Genomic DNA, 19,590 nt, shown 5'->3' on the forward strand with positions numbered 1-19,590 from the left:
TGTGTAAAACAAAAGTTAACAAATTAAATTTTACGTTCTGGTTTTTATAACAGCAATTCAATGTGGCAATGCAAATCTGCGACATAAAGGCCGAAAATTTATGTATTTTTGCCGTGAACATATACAAAAAATGTATGTTGATTTTCAAAATATTTGTGACCGCTTCCTGTTTAAACCTTTATTCTGAAAGCACTACAATCGGAAGTGGTTGTTTTATTTAATGACGTCATATCCAAAGGCCCTCCCATTCAGCGGTGACTCGAAAGATTTCAATCGTAGACAGCTGACACCAAATACTTTTTCCAGAAGGTTTCGCTATGGAGAATAATTGTACAAGATACAATGTACAGTTATATGTTTACGATCTGTCAAGAGGTATGGCACGCAACCTCAGTCCTATCATGCTGGGTGAGTACATCGAATGTGACGTTTACCCCTGCTTCACTAGCATCACGCCGTCGGCTTTCAGCTTCTACTAAACAATGTTTCTTTCTTTCTTTCTTTGTTTTTAAAATATAGTTAACACCGTTTAAAGGTGTGTGTAAACAATGTGCCAAATTTCATGGATGTTCCTGTTGACATTTGATTGTTGAATGCAAAAAAATGCTATAAATGCTTAATTTTGTTTTTGATATTTTAATTATTTATTAACCACCTTCACTTTCTAACGCATTTTTCTTTCTATTTAACAGGAAAACAACTGGATGGAATATGGTATGAAACCAAGTTTTATTAATTGGCATTGCTAAGACTTAAATCGCTTAGTCATTTCAAGTTTGCTTGACTGCTAGTATAGTATTGAGGCCCGAAGCAGATTATATCTTTTTTTTAAAAAAGACATTCTTCTGATTGGTGCTGTGGTGTGTTCTAGGAAGTTATAAAAACCCATGCATAATTATTCCAGTCCATTCTAGAATATTACTGCAAGACTGTGTTATTCTTCTCCAGGCACACAGCCATAGTGGCATATGGGGATGAGTTCTTTTTTGGAGGTGAAGGAATTTCCAGCTGTCCACCTGTAAGTTTATTTGACAGTTTATTGTTTTACAATATTGCCTACTTGTATCTTTTAATTTATTTATCCTGCCATTTCCTTGTGTCTCTACTGCAACACATCTAAATCGACTGATCAGGATTGTTGCAGGTTTCTATTGTGTATCTCAGATTGCTCTCAGAAACTATTATATCCTGTTCCAAATTTAGTTATAAAAAAAAAAAAAGACACACGTAGTAGTGTTTTTTTTTTTTTTACAACTCAGAATGGCCCAGTAATAAGGTGGTGCGTTTTCCAGGGTGGAACAATGCTGGGACCTCCAGACACAGTTGTGGAACTCGGTGAGACCGAAGTTTCCGAGGAGATCTTCATGGAATATCTCTCGTCTTTGGGAGAAAGCACTTACAGGTGCCTTTACAACTTATTCACACCATTTATAATTGTTTCAATGAACTAACATAAAAGCCAAACATAATCATTGGGAATGACCAATCGCAGTTATCTGAAGCATCCACTCTTGGTTTTTTTTTCCAGAGGTGACAGGTATCGACTGTTTGAGCACAATTGCAACACGTTCACCAACGAGGTTGCTCAGTTCCTGACGGGCACGCCCATCCCCTCCTACATCACCGACCTCCCGTCCGAAGTCCTCTCCACGTGAGTTTAACCACACCTGTCCGCTTAAATTAGTCTAAGCTTTATATTTTATATTATTTAATCAGGCAAAAAAATCACAGATTAAAATCGCCTTTCTGTTGGGGTCTTTGCCTAGACAAACAACAGCAAAAAACACATATGTATGATGACTATTTCTTTTGTATATGTAAAAAAAAATAAAAAAGGTTTAAATTTTCAAGTCAAATCTTTTGTCATGTGAATGTGACAGCCCTCCTTAATACCTCATACCCCACTTAAGGTATGATTCAAGAATTGTGCAAGGATTCTGTTGAGGGTACCAATCTGCTTTCATCTCCAGACCGTTTGGCCAGATATTGCGCCCCATTCTGGACTCCATCCACATCGCCCCCCCTGGCGGCAACGTCATCAACGGCGGGAGAAACCTCTAAACTGAAGGAGCAACGCACATAGTCTCACTTTCTTGGAGTCAGTCAGCAAGGAGTCACCAATTTCAATTTTCATAGATTTCTTTCTTTTTGCCTCCTTCAACAAGCATCGCTTTTACTACACTTAATCAGATCTTGGTGCCGTATGTTTTTAGAAAACAAGACAATATTAAGCCTTTAAAGGTAACAAGATTGATTCAGTTAACTTAGCAATTATCAAAACTTTAGCTAGACTGGCATCATCTAATCATAGCCAAAATGAGAGTTGATTTAAACAATTTGCACTATTATTATAATGATTGGTGCACCAAGCTAGCGTCGTCCCATTTGGACTCAAGTACACGGTGACAGACTCCTGCTGCTGACTTCAATGGAGCACATTCTTTCAGACATCTTTAATATATTGTTTTAGGATCACAAATTTGAAATCTTATACCCATATTTTTTTGTCAACCGATTTAAATATCTCATTTTGCTTTAGGTAATTCTCCATCACAGATCCTTTTGTAGTGTTTGATTCAACCCGCCTTCCTACCAGATGCTATCGTTCAGTTTGTTACGCTGTTGTTTACAATGTTAGCATATGATTGGACCCGCTGCAGTTTTGGAACCGGTAAAAACAACTCGCGCTGAAGACCTTTTTGTGGTGCAGTAGTTAGTGGAATCAAAACCCTTTCGTCATACACCAGAGTGTGCGCGCAAGCGTGTTTGGTACTCCAAATCTGTGCCTTCATTTCCTCCCTGTTTTGCTGAAGAACTTGACATTTCTAACCACCTTTTATTGTTGGATGCGTAAAAACTTTGGAGATGTTGGGGACCAGTGTCAGCTGTGGATTTCATTATATGCATCTGTAGGAAAACGGCAACACTCATGTTAGTGCCCAGTTATCTGATGCCGCCAGAGAATTTGAGAGAATGCGTAATTTGCAGAGAACAAATTTTATACGTTATGAGGCGAATGTGAGGTCATTGTGGAAGCAAAGTTGAGAACGAAAGGACAGGAATACAAGACTGATTCAACCAGCATTAACCCGCTTGAAGAACTTTTGAAAACTCACTTTGCCTTGGTGCCAGCCATTTTGCAACCTCGACCCGTATTTTTGCCTAGTCCCGCGAATCCTTTCTAAACATTTTATTGTGAACGACGACCCAAGTAACTAACATAGTCTGACCACTGAATTGTATTCATGAACAACTCTTTTTGTTATTGTATCTTATCCTTGTAAACCACCACTATTTATAGTTAGACATCTCTCCTACATGAATGCGTATTGTTGCTATTGTTTGTGATTGTTTTTGTTACATGTCCTACTCATAAAGCCATTGTCTTTCCTTGGCGAATCCTTGTGTTGTTTTGGCAAAACTCTATTGAAGCTGTGCGCCTCCGTGAACATATTGATTGAATTGAGGGTTTTGTTTGACAATAGTAGTGTTTTGCTGCCCTCTAGTGGAGTTATGGTGCTAATGAACCTTGGTACGATCACTAGCATTACATTGGGCTTTGATAGCTGCTTTAACAATGCGACCGCGTAAAATACAAATTATACTTTGTTTTGGTAAAAATTAAATTGATATTGTGTTATTGAGATATAAATTTCATTTGAATGCCATAAACACGTCCTGCTGTTAGAAGAGGATAATCCAGTAATGAGAAAATAACCCTGCAGTTCTCTGACCAACCACAAAGGGGCAGTGTTTCAATTGTTTTGTAGTTTAAATGCGTTTAAATATTGAATGGAGTTTGGCTCCATTGTCTGTGATTTAAAAGGAATCATTAGGTCACAGGTCACGCACCCACCGTGCCTGATCTATAAATCTCATTTTATTGAAGATACATCCGGGTTTCCCTGTGTTGTGCATTGGGCTGTTTGAAAAAGCTTTCCCGTTTCACTTTTGGGCAAATTTGTGATTTACATATTATTGTGTTACAGACAGACCGTTCTAATCATTTCTATTTTAGTTACTTTGGTCAGATTACACTTTTATTTTTGCCACCTCTCTAGTGGAAGAACAAAAACACAAAGATAAGTTGCTTTAGCTGTGGAGATGAAAAGCATTCTAATTTACAGATTGAAAGTTCTTTCAAGGTGAACGGCTTGCAAAAAAAAAAAAATCCCATTGGCTCTGCTGTCTCCCTTGCAGTGAAGTGCATCATGAGGACTTGATGCTTCAATTAGCATTTGATATGCATAATTGAGGATTTCATGTACCGTTTTTGAAGGTTACCCTGTCACTTGAAATGATTCAAGTATTTGCAGCAGCTTTTAGCAAAACCCGATATTTATCTTTGCCTCCATTTGACTAATTCTGCTCATCACTTCTTTCCCCTCTTCCATCAATTCAGCCGGGCATGTTTTCCATTTCCTTTTTTGTTTATTTTCCGTCACACTTTGTAGTTTTAACATGAGAGACAAAGTCTTTTGTCTCTATTACGACTTCTTCGCGGAGTCCGACTCCTGTCTAAGCATCTCCGCCAACTTGCTGAGGACAGCCAACCACCTGGCCGGGTCACCCATTTGGAATCCCTTCTGTCAACAGCTGCGGTGAGCTCCTTATCTCTGTCAAGCCACTGCCATGACCTTGCATATTAAATACATAGCTGCATAAATACGGGGAGAAATGTGAACTGTCCTCGAGACCTTCTGCCGCATCACTCGGCATTCACCCTTCCTTGCTAGAGTGCCCTTGGCTCGGCCCATCTGGACGCTGCTGGTGAGGGTGCATGTGTTTATCAGCCTGCCCGTGCGTATTTGTGTGTGCATGCCTAAGAGGATATTTGTGTGTTCATAGAGTCTCCCACTTCTATTTTTAAGCAGGCTGATCAGTTGAGGATCAGCAGGCGAGCTTTCAGTTTCATTTATTCAGAGTTGATTTTGCAGTATTGCTATCTTCTCACAATTGTAAATTTTTTTTTTTTTGTAAAAACACACAAATGATACATAATTACCGTTTCAGTAGGCTTACACAATATGGGACTTCTGCCTCATGCTAATGCTATCAGAGCTTAACACTGTTAGCCAACGCTCATCCCTGCTACTATTGCAGCCCTGCTTACCTTTTGTCTCAACATTTATCATCAGCCAGGCTGAATCCGATTCTGTCTCCGTGCCGTTTTTATGCAAACTAGTTGCATCGTTAATCCAGTCTTCTTGCCGAGTGATATTTTTGGAACTAGTCAGCTAAAAAAATATGTACTTTGTTGCGTAAACCCACTCTGCAGATCCAGCTAATAGTATAAAAGCAGTTAATAATGTATTTAATATGGAGTCATAATTTTGTATGTTTTAAAAACAGAAATTGCTTATTTGATTAAAAATAAACAGAATGCGAGAGAGGCCCCCCTACAAGGCAAACGACAGTAATAGTTGCAGCATTGCCATTTTTCTTTTTTTTTTTTTTTTTTTTACACACAAACCGCCCAGGGCACGTATTCCGAATGAAATCACTAGTTCCCTCTACCTCGTGAATTGGCTCTGCATGCCAACGTTATCCCTCATTAGTGTGCACTGTAGTAGCAGAACTGTTGTGCTGTGTTCTGCCTTAGGGCCCCGCAAGCAGTGAGCAAAGCAGGTTGAGGGTCTGGTGAGGTGAAAAAGAAACATTGGGGTGAGTTTGCAAAAAAAAATTGCATAAGACGGTGGAAAACTGCCACATCTTTTAGTGTTAAGTGGCCATAGCATCGTTGCTTTGGGTGGCAGCTGATGACTGACCGTAAATGGCCTTTTGCAGCCAAAGATGCTTGCGTGTCATGTTTTTTAATGAAGCTCATAGGAACCACGTTAAGGCGGTTTTCGGCCTCGCTGGTGTAGAGGCTGTTTAGACTTCGTCCGTGATGCACTAAAATTAGAACAAACCTGGAAGCGTTAGTCCCTTCTATGACAGTAGAACCCTTTGTTTGTCATACCCCGCTTTCACCGCTAGATGGCACTAGCTCAGGGTTAGTAATACAATAGCTTGTGTAAGATAATGCTCCATGGCTGCTTTTCACTTTCAACTGGGAAGATTTCATGGACCATTAAACCAGTGCAAAAATAGTTTGCATTTCAGGGAGGCAGAGTGCAAAACGACACAAACAGTCAGCATAATATCTTTGTATGTTTGTAGGCCCCCCTAAAGTTGATGGATGATCATCTTCAGTGCAGCTTCATTAGAATGATTGCATTTAAGTATGAAGAATTGCTCAGGCGGCTCCAATCAGTGGTATGAAAACAAATAATTGGCGCTAATAGACTGGAACATTTGCAGATCCGGCAGCTGTCAGATACTCTGATGGAGGTTTAACTTGGTGGGATTGATATTCTGCAGCTTCAGGACTTCACCCTGTGGTGTTAATCCCTTGCAATTACAATGTGACTCTGTTGTTCCTGTTTTCTGAAAATGATGATTAATTATGTTATCAGGCTAAACTCCCGCATGCACTCTTGTTATTTATTTATTTTAGGTAAAATGCAGCAAATGTCTATTTCCTTAAGCCAGTGGTTCTCAAACCTCGCACACCATGAGCCAAAAAAATACTTTTTAAGTCCCAAACATCATGACTGACTTTGAAAAGTGTACATTAAAAACATTGTTGCTAAGAAATGTGCAATATTTAACTCTATAACATGACGCACAGTTTGAACTTTAACACTGCACTTAAATATTTATATATATAAAAAAAAAAAAAATCCTCCTAAAATTGAACCTAAATACAAGTTTAATCAAAGCATTTTCTAAAATCCAGCGCAAATAAACCTAAAAGTTAAACACAACTTTACTTAAGTAGTTGTACCGCACTTTGAGAATCTTGTTTCAAGGCCATAAAATAAACCACAAGTAGTAGACCAAGAAAGGATGTGCACGGTCAGCGAAAAGCTAGCACAGTGTGTATAGTGGAAACTCTCCCAACTGATTGATAGACTTGGGCTTGAGGTCATTCTAGGTGACTGGCCAACAGTACAAAACGAGAGGCCTTATACCTGCAGAGTGACTGATTTACTAGAGAACTTTCTGGCTTTGCTTCCAAAGAACTCATTTTAAAAAAAAGCGCACGCATACACCCACTAATTATAGACGTGTCCAATAATCATGGATTTCTTTACGATTAATTAATTTTGCGCAGTACGGCTTGGCTAAACCGATCCATCAGCTTTATGTGCTGTCAGTTGACCGGCGCTCCGCTGCTGATCACTCCGCTTTAAACGCAGCTATTGATTTAGGCCTTGTCTTCCTTTCATGAAGTAATCTGGACCGCTTGTATCTTGTTTATTTTTGCTTGTTGTTTTTTTCTCTTTAACGTCGCTTTGTGTTGGTTGTGCACGTCTCTCATCTTCCCGTCCCTATGCGGCGGGAAATGTCATCTCTCTTTTCTCTCACGTCTTTTGTCTTGCTTTTATTCTTTCTGTATTATCTGGGACAGTCTCATTCATGCCATTATTCTCATTTTGACTGTTTCTTCAGAGGGTTGATACACCCCCTTACCTTCCTCCCCCTCTTGTGTCCTCCTCCTCCTCCTCCTCCTGACTTTATGTTTTTCCCTTTTCTGGCTGTTGTTTGCAGTCAATGGCTTTGTGTGGCAGCTCCTGTCTTATCTGGCTCTGTCAGGTGCCAGTTAAAATCCATTCTTTGGAAGGATGCATAAAGGTGAGCTGGTAAAATGCCATTTCTCCCCTTTTTTATTTTTGGGTTGCACAGTGAGGAATTGTTTTGGCGGGACATACTGGCCTAGTTGGCACAAATGTATTTTTGTGTCCGCGCACAATGGAAATTAGGAATCTTCTATCGTCTGCTGCTCACTAGCTTGAGAACATTCGGATGAAACAAAAATGAACGGTTTAAGCACTTTGTGTTCTGGCTAGATGCTGACCTGGTACTTGAGAATTCTGAAGTGATGATAAAAACATAAACAAGAACTTGAGCAATTCTGTTTCATAATGCGTCACCTGCTAATTAGCTCCGACACAAATCAAACATATGTTGTGGAGTTCCTATTGAGCATCATATGCTGTTTTGAATAATTAATGAAAGGATATTTATGTATATATTTTCTTTTTCATCTACAGTTTTGCTGAGAGCAATGTTTTAGCTGACACGCCGCATTAGTAGAAGTGAATAAATGCCATAGAATCGGGAAAAAGAACTCTCGGGTTGTTCAATCTGGTCATCGGATAGACGAAGAAAGCTCGATCCATAATGTATGATTTGATGCTTTTTGGCTTTGAGCCCAGTGGCATGAATTTGGGACAAGCCGTTGAGGGACGTACATGAACTCATAACAGCTGGATGGTACACAAAGGTCATACACTCCTCAACGAATAGCTTACACTTTTGCACTTTTCTGGATTTTGCAGTGCCAGTCCAAATTCTAACCACAATAATAAACATATTATACTAACTACAATAAATCGAGCAAAGCACAGACCTTGTCCAACTCCAATCATGACTGGAATTACCTTCACAACAGTTTTAATTAGTATTGATGCAATATAAATTGAGAGTCTGGGGAAAAATAGTTCACTTCGTTTCTAATTCAAACAAACAAAACTGTTGTCTCTGCGCATTTTATGATGTTTTCCATGTTGATGAGCCAACACACTCAAGCCCTAGAAAATGTCAGAACAAATCAAGAAGCAGCGTGCCTCTTTTCTAGCGCAATACCTAAGGCTACGCATAAAGAGAGAGAGCAGCAAAGATGCAGAAAACAACATCAGCGTCTTCATCTCTTCCTGTACAAGACGCCATGAAATCGATATTATCGCAAAAATAAATAGAGCAACACAAGATGGCGGCTATATTTCACAAAGATTTATTCAAACAGGACACATAGGCCGACGCCGTTTTGTTTTAATCGTTTGTATGCATGAAAATTCATTTAATATCCCTTTATCCCTGTTTTTTTTTTTTTTTTAAAAAAAAAAGAAAAACCCCTCCAAAGAAATTTGACTTGAGTTACAGCGTGTGACATCAGATTACCCAGTCTGCTTTAATATCTATAAAAAGCCCTTATATACTGTAAGCTGAGTACTCGACACATTTCACAAAGTGGTACAGCATACAGACTGTTTATACACAGTTAGTACATAGCAATCAAAGGCAACCTATTGCTGCCTGGTACAATTTATCATGTAATAATGCATGATTTTATGGTATTTTTTTATTTTTTGCAAATACAAATCTGCATCTTCCTCCCACCTTTCAACTAACGTGTTGGCAAAGCACTTTGATACAATGCAATATGTTCTCACATTAATTACATGAGGGCGTGTGGACCATACAATGTTAAAAGATCACAAGCTTCAAACATATGACATCCTCCGGTAAAGGGGGGGGGTTGAAGATCGTGCAGCCATGAATCTAAAATCTGGAAGCACTTCTAACTTTCATTGGTCAGATGAACATTTATATATATATATATTTTTGTTATTGTTTCAATTCTTGAAAAAGCACAATACAAAACCAATCAAACCTACCAATCAACAAAAACAGACAGGAAAAAAAAAAAAAAAAGAATCGAACTCTACATCTATATATTGCTAGGGAGCCCAAGTATGTCTACCAGGTCGCATTCATGGAAAACCCGCGGTAGAATACTTGCATTTGTTTCTTGTCGAGACATTTACAAATAGCTGAGTCAGCATCGCCGGACTTTAGTCATTTATCGGGAGGAATCACACACTAAGCTGATGATGATCCAAGCTGATGGTTTCAGCCTTCTACACATTTTCGGATGCATCAGTTAGGTGCTAGGTCATTTTTCTCCCTTTTCAAGGCTTTCGGTCCACAACGTTGTGGACAATACACGGAAGATATCATTAGTACTGCACCTCTCTTGTGCAAGTATTTACATTGTCTTGTCTATTACGGGCCTTTATATAACGGTCCATCCAATATTGAAGAAGAAAAAAAAAAACATGCTGCGCTTCTTCCTGGATCCAAGTTGAAAATCTTGTGTCCTCATGTTGAGTTTCACCCCAAGAGCACAAAAAAAAAAGTCTTAATCTGCAATTCTTGCCATCTCACACCACAAAAAGTCCCCCTGGTGCTTTGATTCAAATTCTTTGCAGTAAACACAGAGCGGAAGGTAGGCGCTGATTCCAAGTTCACCTTGATAGAAACATGCTCAAGAGTGTGTAGCGACAACCGTTTGAATATAGCGAAAGAACATGTCAAAGCTGGACAGAAATCCACCCATGGCCTCCGATCATATATTGCTTGTTTGCTATTCCGAGCGGTCCCCCAACAGAATCTGAAGTGACCCACTAAAAGAGCAACGGGAGAGGAACCTGCAGCATAGTGCGTTACTTATTGTGCGTGGCTGGGAAGAGCATAAGCGCAAACGACTTTGATGCACGTCCAATTGACGCTTTTGTGTTGATGATCCCCATGCTCTTGATCCCATATTACAAAAGCATGCCAGTAGCACTCCAACAGCTTGCCCTGAACAGGTTCCAGACGGCGCTATGCTCAAGAAGCCATCGCTGCTGTAACAGTAGGGCCATTATATTGCTGATCCATGCTTCTCAACCCCCCTTATTTGTGTACATTCGTGGCTCCTTAATACCTAGATGTGAATTGGACTGATTGTAGGGTGCAGGCGAGAAATGCTTTGTTAGTTTGGGCAATTGTAATGATTATTATTTTTTTTGAATGATATTAAATAATTCCATGTTACCATTCTAGAAAATAATAGTTAATAAATAAATTAAATTAATTAGATAATTTAGATAGATTAATTCTAGAAAATAATAGTGAATAAATAAATTAATAAATAATAAAAAATATATGTAAATAATAATTAAATCTCCCCAGTTTTATCAGGTCCACGTTAGTAAATTTGCTTCCCGTCTATACTCTTGTGAGGGACCGACTGTGGAGAGCAGTGAGCTAGGTGCAGGTGACTGCTGTTAGAAGGTCAAGATGGTCATTTCTCCAAGGCTGCAAGGCAGCATAGAGAGAACAGGCGCTAAATTGTGTGTGACCCTGCTAAATGATCCAGTTCCATTAGGTTCCAGGTACTAGTATGCGCCGGCCGGGCGTACGAGATGCTCTGCGCCAGAGCGAGTGTTCTGATGGAAAATAAATGAAGGGGAATTCAATTCAGTCAGCCTGTTGTGTGCAGTTCAGTGGGGGATTGTGAAGCAAGGAGGATTAGGACAGCTTTGGTTAAAAGAGTCGTGCAGCTCGAAAGTAGTCTGCTGCCTTCATGCTAGGAAAGTACGCATCACTGCGACGCACTCATGATTTTATCATTAGCGTTGATGAAGAGGCCTCGCAAAAAGTGTTTGTTGCCCTCTAAACACAATTTAGGGCTCTGCAAAGGTGCATGTTTTTTATATTCATGATGTTATTTAAACAGTACACTACCTCAGGGTAGGTGATAAATTGAAGGTTGCTCCACATATATCAGAATTGATTATAGTGCAAAAGTCAATTGGATGTTTTTTGGGTTTTTTTTTTTTTTTTACTGCCTCCTTTGAATTCTATGAAAGTGGAAAGAAATCACAACCCACATAATGTGACGGGTGTGCTTGTTTCGTTATACTGCAAATGATTTAAAAAAATAAATAAATACACAACTTCTATTTTAGGGGGATGAAATAATTTTAAGTTGGAGCAACTTTCTAATATAAATTACTGGCATTTGTTTGCTCCAAAATAATTTTCTCTCTTTAAGCTTGGGGGGAGTACAAGGCACAGTTAGCTCTCTTTTTTTTTTTGGTTGCAAATGCAGAAAAGACAATTTTCATATTGGCAAAATATTTTGTTGCATAACCCAACCAATTTATTAAACAGTTTTTTTTTCCAGAGCAATTCTGCATCATTTTAGTATTATTATTATTGGCCATAGTATCCTGTTATACGTTTAGCATGGTCGATATTAGCGATTAAATAATTTTAATATTGCATGCAATAGTTTTCGATTCAAGCAGGCATATTTTACAACAACCAGGAAAATCATCATGCTGGTGTGAAAATATGAACTCTTTTGATGAGATGGGGGTATGAATTACCTTGATGGTTGCAATCTTTTTTCTATTCTGGAACATTTTGAACTATGTTTACCACTCGAGGGGTCACAAGGGAGTTTAACTGGAATTAGAATCTTACACAACTGAGCTTTCTTATTCATGTGCATTTTCCGGGGCTGAGAGAGGAATATTATGCATTTGTGCCTGCTTTGGGGGCGGGTAGATGCAACCGTGGTCTTTAACGCTCCTGGCGAACCTCTGTAATTTTTGACAAGTGTGTACTTTGCGCCACTGTTGTGGTTCTCATTCTTTTATTCGCCCCTGGAATAAGGCAAAATAACCCTCAGTCCCCCTTCTCTGCTATGAATTGCCAGGCTGATCTCTCACCCTCCCTTGGGCTGGAGGGTGGTGGGAACTGACAACTTGATGGCATTGTCTCTGCTGATGGGAAGCTACAGTCTTGGGGCCAAAACACTGCCCGAGCAGACCCCGATAGGACTCAAATGGGTAGCGCTGGTGCGTGCGGGGGTAAATAGGAACTTGATGTGGGAATTCTTGCAAGTGTGTGCAATTGAGTCGAGCTGCTATGCCAACGCACTGAGAGATTATTTACATCTTGGTTTGTCTGCTGTTCGGGTCTTACAAAGCACGGCCATGTTCTTATTATCAGTAATGATAATGAAAAGGCAGTAAAAAAAAAATCTTATCATACACGATATTTGCCTGCCCTTTCCTGCAGTTCAGTTAGGCCGTGGATATAAAAGATATCAGTGCCCATCTTTTCTTTGGGGGGGATGTCTTCATGTTCAAACGGTGACCTCTGTCTTGCTGTTAGTAGGCAGTCCCTTGTGCTTGGGGTGCATGTGCGGCGAATGGCCGTAACCCAGCGGTTGGGAGAAGAGCTCCGGCAGCGTCTCGATGCTGAACTGACGTTTGTTGGAGTAGGCTTGACGCCGGCTGTTGGGTTGATGGTGCAGCGTTTGGTGATGATGCTGCTGCTGCTGCTGCTGGATGGTGTGGTGGTGCTGCGGGCCCTGGAGGACCATATGCGACGCGGCCGGGCGCTGGACGTGGCTCTTGCTGGGGTCCCAGACTTTGAAAGCCGAGCCCGACGTGAGCGGGTGGGTGTTGGTTTTGGATATCTTGGGTTTCGGGATTTGGGAGGCGTTGATGGTGATGGCCAGCGGTGCGTGGATGTCCGGCGGCGGGAGGAAAGGCTTTTCCTTTGGGTGGAAGTTGATCGGCTGGAAAGTAGGAGGAGACTGGCGGTGGGTGTAATCGACTACCATCGGGTAGCTCTTGTAGTAGTCTCTCGGAGTTGTATCTGGATTTATAGGACAGAGAGAAAATGCAAGATGATTTTTCTTTTTTTCTTTTCTGTCTCCAGCAAGGTAGAGAATCCGGTGACCAAGATGATGAGGGAGTGTTGCACAAAACCGTAGGGAATGAAAGTAGAAATGAGTTCAGCATGTCGTGTCGGATTAGCGCCAGCTTCCCTGAGAAGAACGCGACTCTGCTGTTCGGTCATCACTACTGCAGCCCCCTCATCTCCTACGCATCCCCCCCTCCTCCCACCCCCACTAGCCTTAAGACACCATCAACCTTGTTTTCCCCTTTTATGAATAATTTCCTTCCTCAAGAAAAAGAAGCCGTTTCCAAAAAACAGGCGTCATCCCTCAGTTTCCTTCTACTATTTTCTATATATTTTTAGACTTGTATGGAATCCTAATGATAGTTTTGGGGTGCAATGTCTTGCATTCTAAAGTCATCTCTGGTTTAAAAGGTCTGCATAAAATTTGCAACTGGAAATTAACAGTGACTTGTGTGTGATTTTTTCTTCACACCATTTGTCGCTGTAAACTCTCAGGAATTCATTGTTTTTATTTTCTAGCGGAATCACAAGTCATCCTCGATAATTCAAACTTGTCGGGAATCAAATGGTAGATGGTGTTTTTATCAATGTATATGATCACGTGAACCTCTGGAAAAAAATTTGCCTTAATGTCTGACACAAACAGTATGTAACCATTTTTTTGGTGATTTGATTATTGGAGTCGTACCTTATGTGACTTTTTTTTTTTTTCCCCCGACAGAATGGCAAACTGTATATCTCCTTCCACAGGCTCACATTTCTATTTAGAAAAAGGTCAGCTGTCAATAACTGTCAGAGTTCTAGTGGCTGAGCCCGAGACAGATGGGTAACGCATCCATAAATATGCGTTGATCCCAGTTCTAATCAATCCTGGACTTCCCCCAGTTTCATAATGCTAATGGATTATTAATGCAGTTCAATGTTATGGATAACTGGGTTAAAAAAAAATGTATAGTGAGTGTAAGAAGTCTACACACCCCTGTTTAAATGCCTTTTTTTTTTTATGATCCTATAATTAAATTCTTAAACCGCTTATCTTCTGTCCACAATACTGTATGTCTGCATCAACAGAATTACACTTCTGAATAAAAATGCTTCATCCATCAGATTATTTAAAATACCGAGTGGGGATACTTACCTACACCCTTGAGTGAAGAATACTTATTGAAACCAATTCCCAGGTTGTTATGAGGGTGAGACAAGGCCATGGCTGGGCCCAGAGGAGACAGGGCTGCATTATTCAAATGGTTATGGTCTAAAAGGAAAAGAGAGATGTCTGCATGACAATTTTGCTACAAATGGAGAAATAATCACATGCACCATTGCTTTTTAGTTTTGCAAATCTTATTCACTGTATTCTGTTACAAGAGTCTTTTGTCAGTATGCATGTAATGATTATCTCAATGACCATTTGTGCGTCAGTCTCATTGCATAATATTCCAGGTTGAAATAAAAATAATAAAAAATTGATGCCGCCTTTAGAGGTGCAAATGACCCAAAACTGCGCAAAATCACAATTATAAGCATCACATTATTTCCCAATGCGATCCTACAAGATGTGAAGTTGACATGATTAATCGTCACTTGTAGTCAGGTGGCTGATGTTGACCTTATGAACTTTGCTGCTAATGTTAACCATGGCTGCTCTCATCAGCTGTTTTACAGCCACAGCAGGCAGCTGTTACCGGCAATAAAGCTCTCATAAAGTCCCTGCATGCTACCTGCACAGCACCAAACGCTCGGCAAACAAATGTCGGGACTATTTGGCAAACATTATGGAGCATAGAATAGCTAAAAAGCAATGGAGAGAAACCAGAAGCCAACTAAAACGAGTCGAAACGCTGAACACGTGTACCTACTGTAGAAAGACCCGAGCTTGAAGCTTTATTTGGCAATTTTTTTCGTTTTTTACCTCAAAAAAACAGTTGGTATTGCCCACAATGTGCATCGGAGGGAATCCAAAATGGGGCAATGTATAGAGTGAGTGATTTGACACCAACAACGAGTGATTGAATTGGAAATACATCTTCACTTCCCCGTGTAATTGATATGCAGCGATGACACTCTGTGTGCGCCACAACTGTGTGATGTAATTTTCTGCGTGCGTAACTGCATGCGGCGGGCGATTGTTGTCAGCCTGGTGCCACCAGCACTTCCAAACTATGACCCAGAAATCAAACCCACAAAATAAGATGATCTGTGCCTTCCATAACAGTGTCTTAATAAAAACACCAATGGAAGGATGAGCTTTTTTTTTTGCTCTCCAAGTGTCCGACATCCTTAAGCATTCTTCGGGTGAGCCAGTTGTTGAAATAATGGAGCAGACAGGGAAAGAAAGATGAACAGAATCAGAGAGGGAGTTAGCCAGAGATAGACTGCAGGGGGAGAAAAAAAATCAACTAATTGATGGAAAGATCCTTGGCCAGACTCCAGTTTGACCACAGGGCTGTTCCCAGCCACCAGAGAGCTCCCACAAAGTGTGGCATAGGCAGAGATGGGTCCTTTCCACTTTTCTGGCTCGAGATCCGCCTCCTTTCTCTTTTATTTTTTATACATGTGTTGAATTATTTCACTACGACTAGTTTTTCCCGTAGTGCACTTTAGTAAAGTTGAACTAAAAGCTAAAAAAAGAGGAGCTAATGATTTGACTCATTTATGAAAATCCAGTGAAGTTATTTGACATATGCATGTTAGTATAGAGTGTGTGCGTGTGCGTGTGTGTAGGCCAGCCGGGCTCGGCATCAAAGTAGAGGACTGCTGCAAGGGCTTCTGCCAGCTTCACTCTGACATAACTGACACACACACCGGGGGATCCAAAGACGGGACGGGTGATTGACGTGGGTGGCATGGAGATGGAAGGAGCCACCTGTGCTGTTTAATGCATTAGGGTTAGAGATCAGACCACCATGGATAAAAAGCCAAGTGGATTTTTTGTTTACAGTAACCAAAGGAGAACTCCTGAGTTGAATACATTTTGTTCCATAAATTTGCTAAAATGTGAGTTGGAGGGCTGCGCCGCTGTGGGAGTGATCAAAGATTGCGAAAATCAAACCCTTCTGTCAAGGATTAGTTCCATTTAATTGGCATTAGGCTGATGAGGGTAGCCTGGACCTAGAGTGTTTTGAGAAGCCCCGATTGTAAAATGCAAACTGATGACCTAATGAGTTTGCATCATGTGTTGGGTCACTTTGCAACAACAAGGCTCCAGGCTTTCAACCTCCCGGCCAGCTTTTATGTTCCCTGCTTCCCCTGCAGGGGGTTCCCTGCGGATGCTTTGGCTTCCTTCCACAGACATGCACGTTTGGTTAATTGGACATTATTGCTTGCAGATGTTATTGTCTGTGCGAGTGAATGAAACCGTGTCTGTGATCTAGCTCGGCTGTAGCTCCAACTCTGACCCACTGTGAGTTGGGAACCACTGTAGCGCCATGCAAATGGATGGATGGAAGGAATTTGAATAATGAATCACGCTCCCAAATGTATGCAAAATATGATGGGGATGAATATGCATGTATTCCTTTTGCCTGATAGCATATTAAAGCTGAGAGGCAGCCGGATCTACATTGCAACCTAACAAATTACTGCTGCAAGATGGAGTCAGGTGACAGACATGAGCTACCTTCAAAGACAAACTGGAAAAAAAAAAAAGGAAATAAAATCCCACCAGCAGTGTGGGTACTTTTGCCAAAAATTCCTTAACTCATTCACTGCTAACCCAGTTCATATATTTGACGTCTATAACCGTCAATGGCACTGAATGAGTTAAAAAAAACAATTTAGGGAAACTCACTATCTTACCTATTCACTTGCTTATGGATAAGGACCTCCACTTCTATTAGTATGAAAACAGCCCCAAATTGTCAATACTCGATTTTAGTTTTCCAATTCGAATCGTTTTTCCTCCGTTCTTTCACTGCTAGCTTCCACTTTGCAGGGTACAAGAGGGATTGTAACCCCATTACAGAGTGCAATAAATTTGGCTGCTTGTCCAGTCAGCACTTTACGCAATCCGAAGACCCGCTATGCCTCGACAGAAAAAAGAAAAGAAAAAGTGAAACGAGGAGAAATAAACACAAGGCAACATAAGGGTAAACAGGTGGAACGTGGCATTAACCTTTTCAATCTCGTCAATTGTTTGGGAAAGCATACGAAAAAAAAAGAAAACTTCTTTCCTTGTATTTTTTGCTTCTTATTCATACTTCTATTCCAAATTCCAGCACAATCATTTGCACAAGCGTCAGATTTAATATCTGTGCAGTGTTGTATAATCATCTCCAGCTTCCCATAACAGCTGCAGAAATTTCGAGAAGGGGTGGGGGGGGTTCTCATGTTATGCAACGGGACTCAATTTGAGTCCAAAATTCATAAGCTTCATTTGCCCCAATTAATGTGCCAGGAAGTACAATAGCTTCAGATTCTTGATTAGCAAAGCGTCACATCAATCTGCAAAAAAAGATGATGTAATCTATCGCTCTAAAATTGCATTTGCTTGTACTTTAACCTCGCCAGGACCGTTTTCCACTTTGCCTTACAAATTCCTCATGTAGACACTCGAATGTCCTTTTTACTCGTGGAACTAATGAATTGATAATAACCGATGGTGATGCATCCGAGGACTATAGCGGCGATTCCCTCCGCGCTGGTGAAGTGATGAATTATTGAGCTAATCTGAGCTTTGAACGTGCCCTTTCATCTTAAGGGGCAAGCAGACCCTGCAGCTTTTTTTTTTTTTTTTTTTTTACACTTTACACTCTCATATATATCTCGTCGACTCAAAGGCTTCATCCCTTAAGCTTGAAGGTCCCTCAAGTCCCGTTTGTCGAGAGTCTGGTTTCCATTCAGACGCAGCATATTTTTACCATAAAGAATTCTGGTTAGGATCCAAATATTTTTCATATATTTTTCACCATGTATCACATATTACACTACACTGAACAGGTTGAAGTGTTTGCCGTTGAGATGCATTGTAGATGTGCTGACTCTGTGGGTCCCTGTAGATTTAAAATGTCTTTTTTACGAGGAACTGAGACGTGTATGATTTCCTGAGTGCTGTTCTGCTTTTTCGGTATTCAATAGAATAAGAAGGAATTGAAATCTTTTTGGTGCTATAAATTGTTTTTTTTTTTAAAATCATATATTGTTTTAAAATGTTTTCCTGCTTGTACTGCTACTTGTGTTGCTAAGATAGTTGAAAACATTTCCTTTAACTTTTGTGCCCATTTGGTGATTTACACTTTGAACATACCTCAGTTTGATTTGACTTGAAAAATTTGAAGAGCAAGTCACTTTGTTGTCAAGGTCAAACCAACCAGACAGAAGTAGGCTATATGATTAAAATGATGAATAACTAAATCGAATCTTAAGCCTCGAATTTGATTTGCAGGAAACCACCGTGTCTGAGGAAAAACAACAAATCAGAGAGAGAAAATGGGACCTCTATCAATTGAGAAAATCCAGGACCGACGTGGAATTAGCAACCTTCCTAATCGACAGGTAAGCGTATTTCCTCTTTTTGAGCTTTAATTGTACCTTCTATAAAATAATACTCCCTAGATGACATCACAATTGCACTCATTCTTAAAAGCGGCGTGGCCTACGAGTAAGGATGCATTCAAATCTTGCGAGCAGTTAAAACACTGCCAGCTCCCCCTTCAACAAATTCCTTCAGACAGAAAGAAAGGTCGTAGGGGTATGCGTATTCCATTCCCGTGAAAAATGACAGACTAGACCTTTTGATGCAGCTAATGGATTGCAATAAAGAAGCAAAAGAAAGTGCTTTCAGGTGTAAAATAGGGCAATAATTAAGTACGAGGGTCACAGAAAGACAAAAGGGTAACGTGTGAGCGCATATTGGACACGTTATAAGCTTTGACTTGCATAATCAATTTTGTTGCACTAACAATAATAAGCTAGCACACACACATCCCAAATCTTACATCAAATAATCACTGAAATGCCCTCGATTGTAGAAACTTGGCACACGCAACTCTCTCAATCACTCAGACTTCCCTTGAGTGTCTGTGTGTGTGTTGAAAACCATCTCATCCCTATTCTTGGGATGAACCGCAGTGGCTCAGCTCGCTAACTTTACAAAGGCCCCTAAACGTCTCCTGTGGCCATCCATCGCAGTGGCCCATAACGACGCTTAGCACCGCTGTGCATGAATATTAAATGAGAAGAAATCTTCCGCCTGTTGAAATTAAACTTAAAAAT

At 40.4% G+C, this 19,590-nt stretch overlaps 2 protein-coding genes across 2 annotated transcripts in view; one reads left to right on the forward strand and one right to left on the reverse strand.

Annotated features, from left to right (window-relative positions):
• The first annotated feature begins 213 nt into the window (after positions 1 to 213).
• Positions 214 to 3,399, forward strand: desi1a (desumoylating isopeptidase 1a). Its single transcript, XM_061302955.1, has 6 exons — positions 214 to 408; positions 693 to 714; positions 949 to 1,018; positions 1,293 to 1,402; positions 1,529 to 1,651; positions 1,971 to 3,399. The coding sequence occupies exons 1-6, from the start codon at positions 318 to 320 to the stop codon at positions 2,059 to 2,061; spliced, it is 507 nt and encodes a 168-aa protein (XP_061158939.1). The 5' UTR covers positions 214 to 317; the 3' UTR covers positions 2,062 to 3,399.
• Positions 3,400 to 8,826: 5,427 nt separating this feature from the next.
• LOC133170220 (protein shisa-8) overlaps positions 8,827 to 19,590 on the reverse strand; it is a 34,555-nt gene continuing 23,791 nt past the window's right edge. The window contains exons 3-4 of the mRNA XM_061302953.1: positions 14,516 to 14,632; positions 8,827 to 13,329 (exon numbers count right to left, since the gene is read on the reverse strand). Coding sequence (XP_061158937.1) covers positions 12,812 to 13,329; positions 14,516 to 14,632 — 635 coding nt within the window. The 3' untranslated portion in view covers positions 8,827 to 12,811. The remainder of the gene's footprint in view (positions 13,330 to 14,515; positions 14,633 to 19,590) is intronic.

This window comes from Syngnathus typhle, linkage group LG17 (assembly GCF_033458585.1).
Source record: "Syngnathus typhle isolate RoL2023-S1 ecotype Sweden linkage group LG17, RoL_Styp_1.0, whole genome shotgun sequence".
Classification (NCBI taxonomy): Eukaryota; Metazoa; Chordata; class Actinopteri; order Syngnathiformes; family Syngnathidae; genus Syngnathus; species Syngnathus typhle.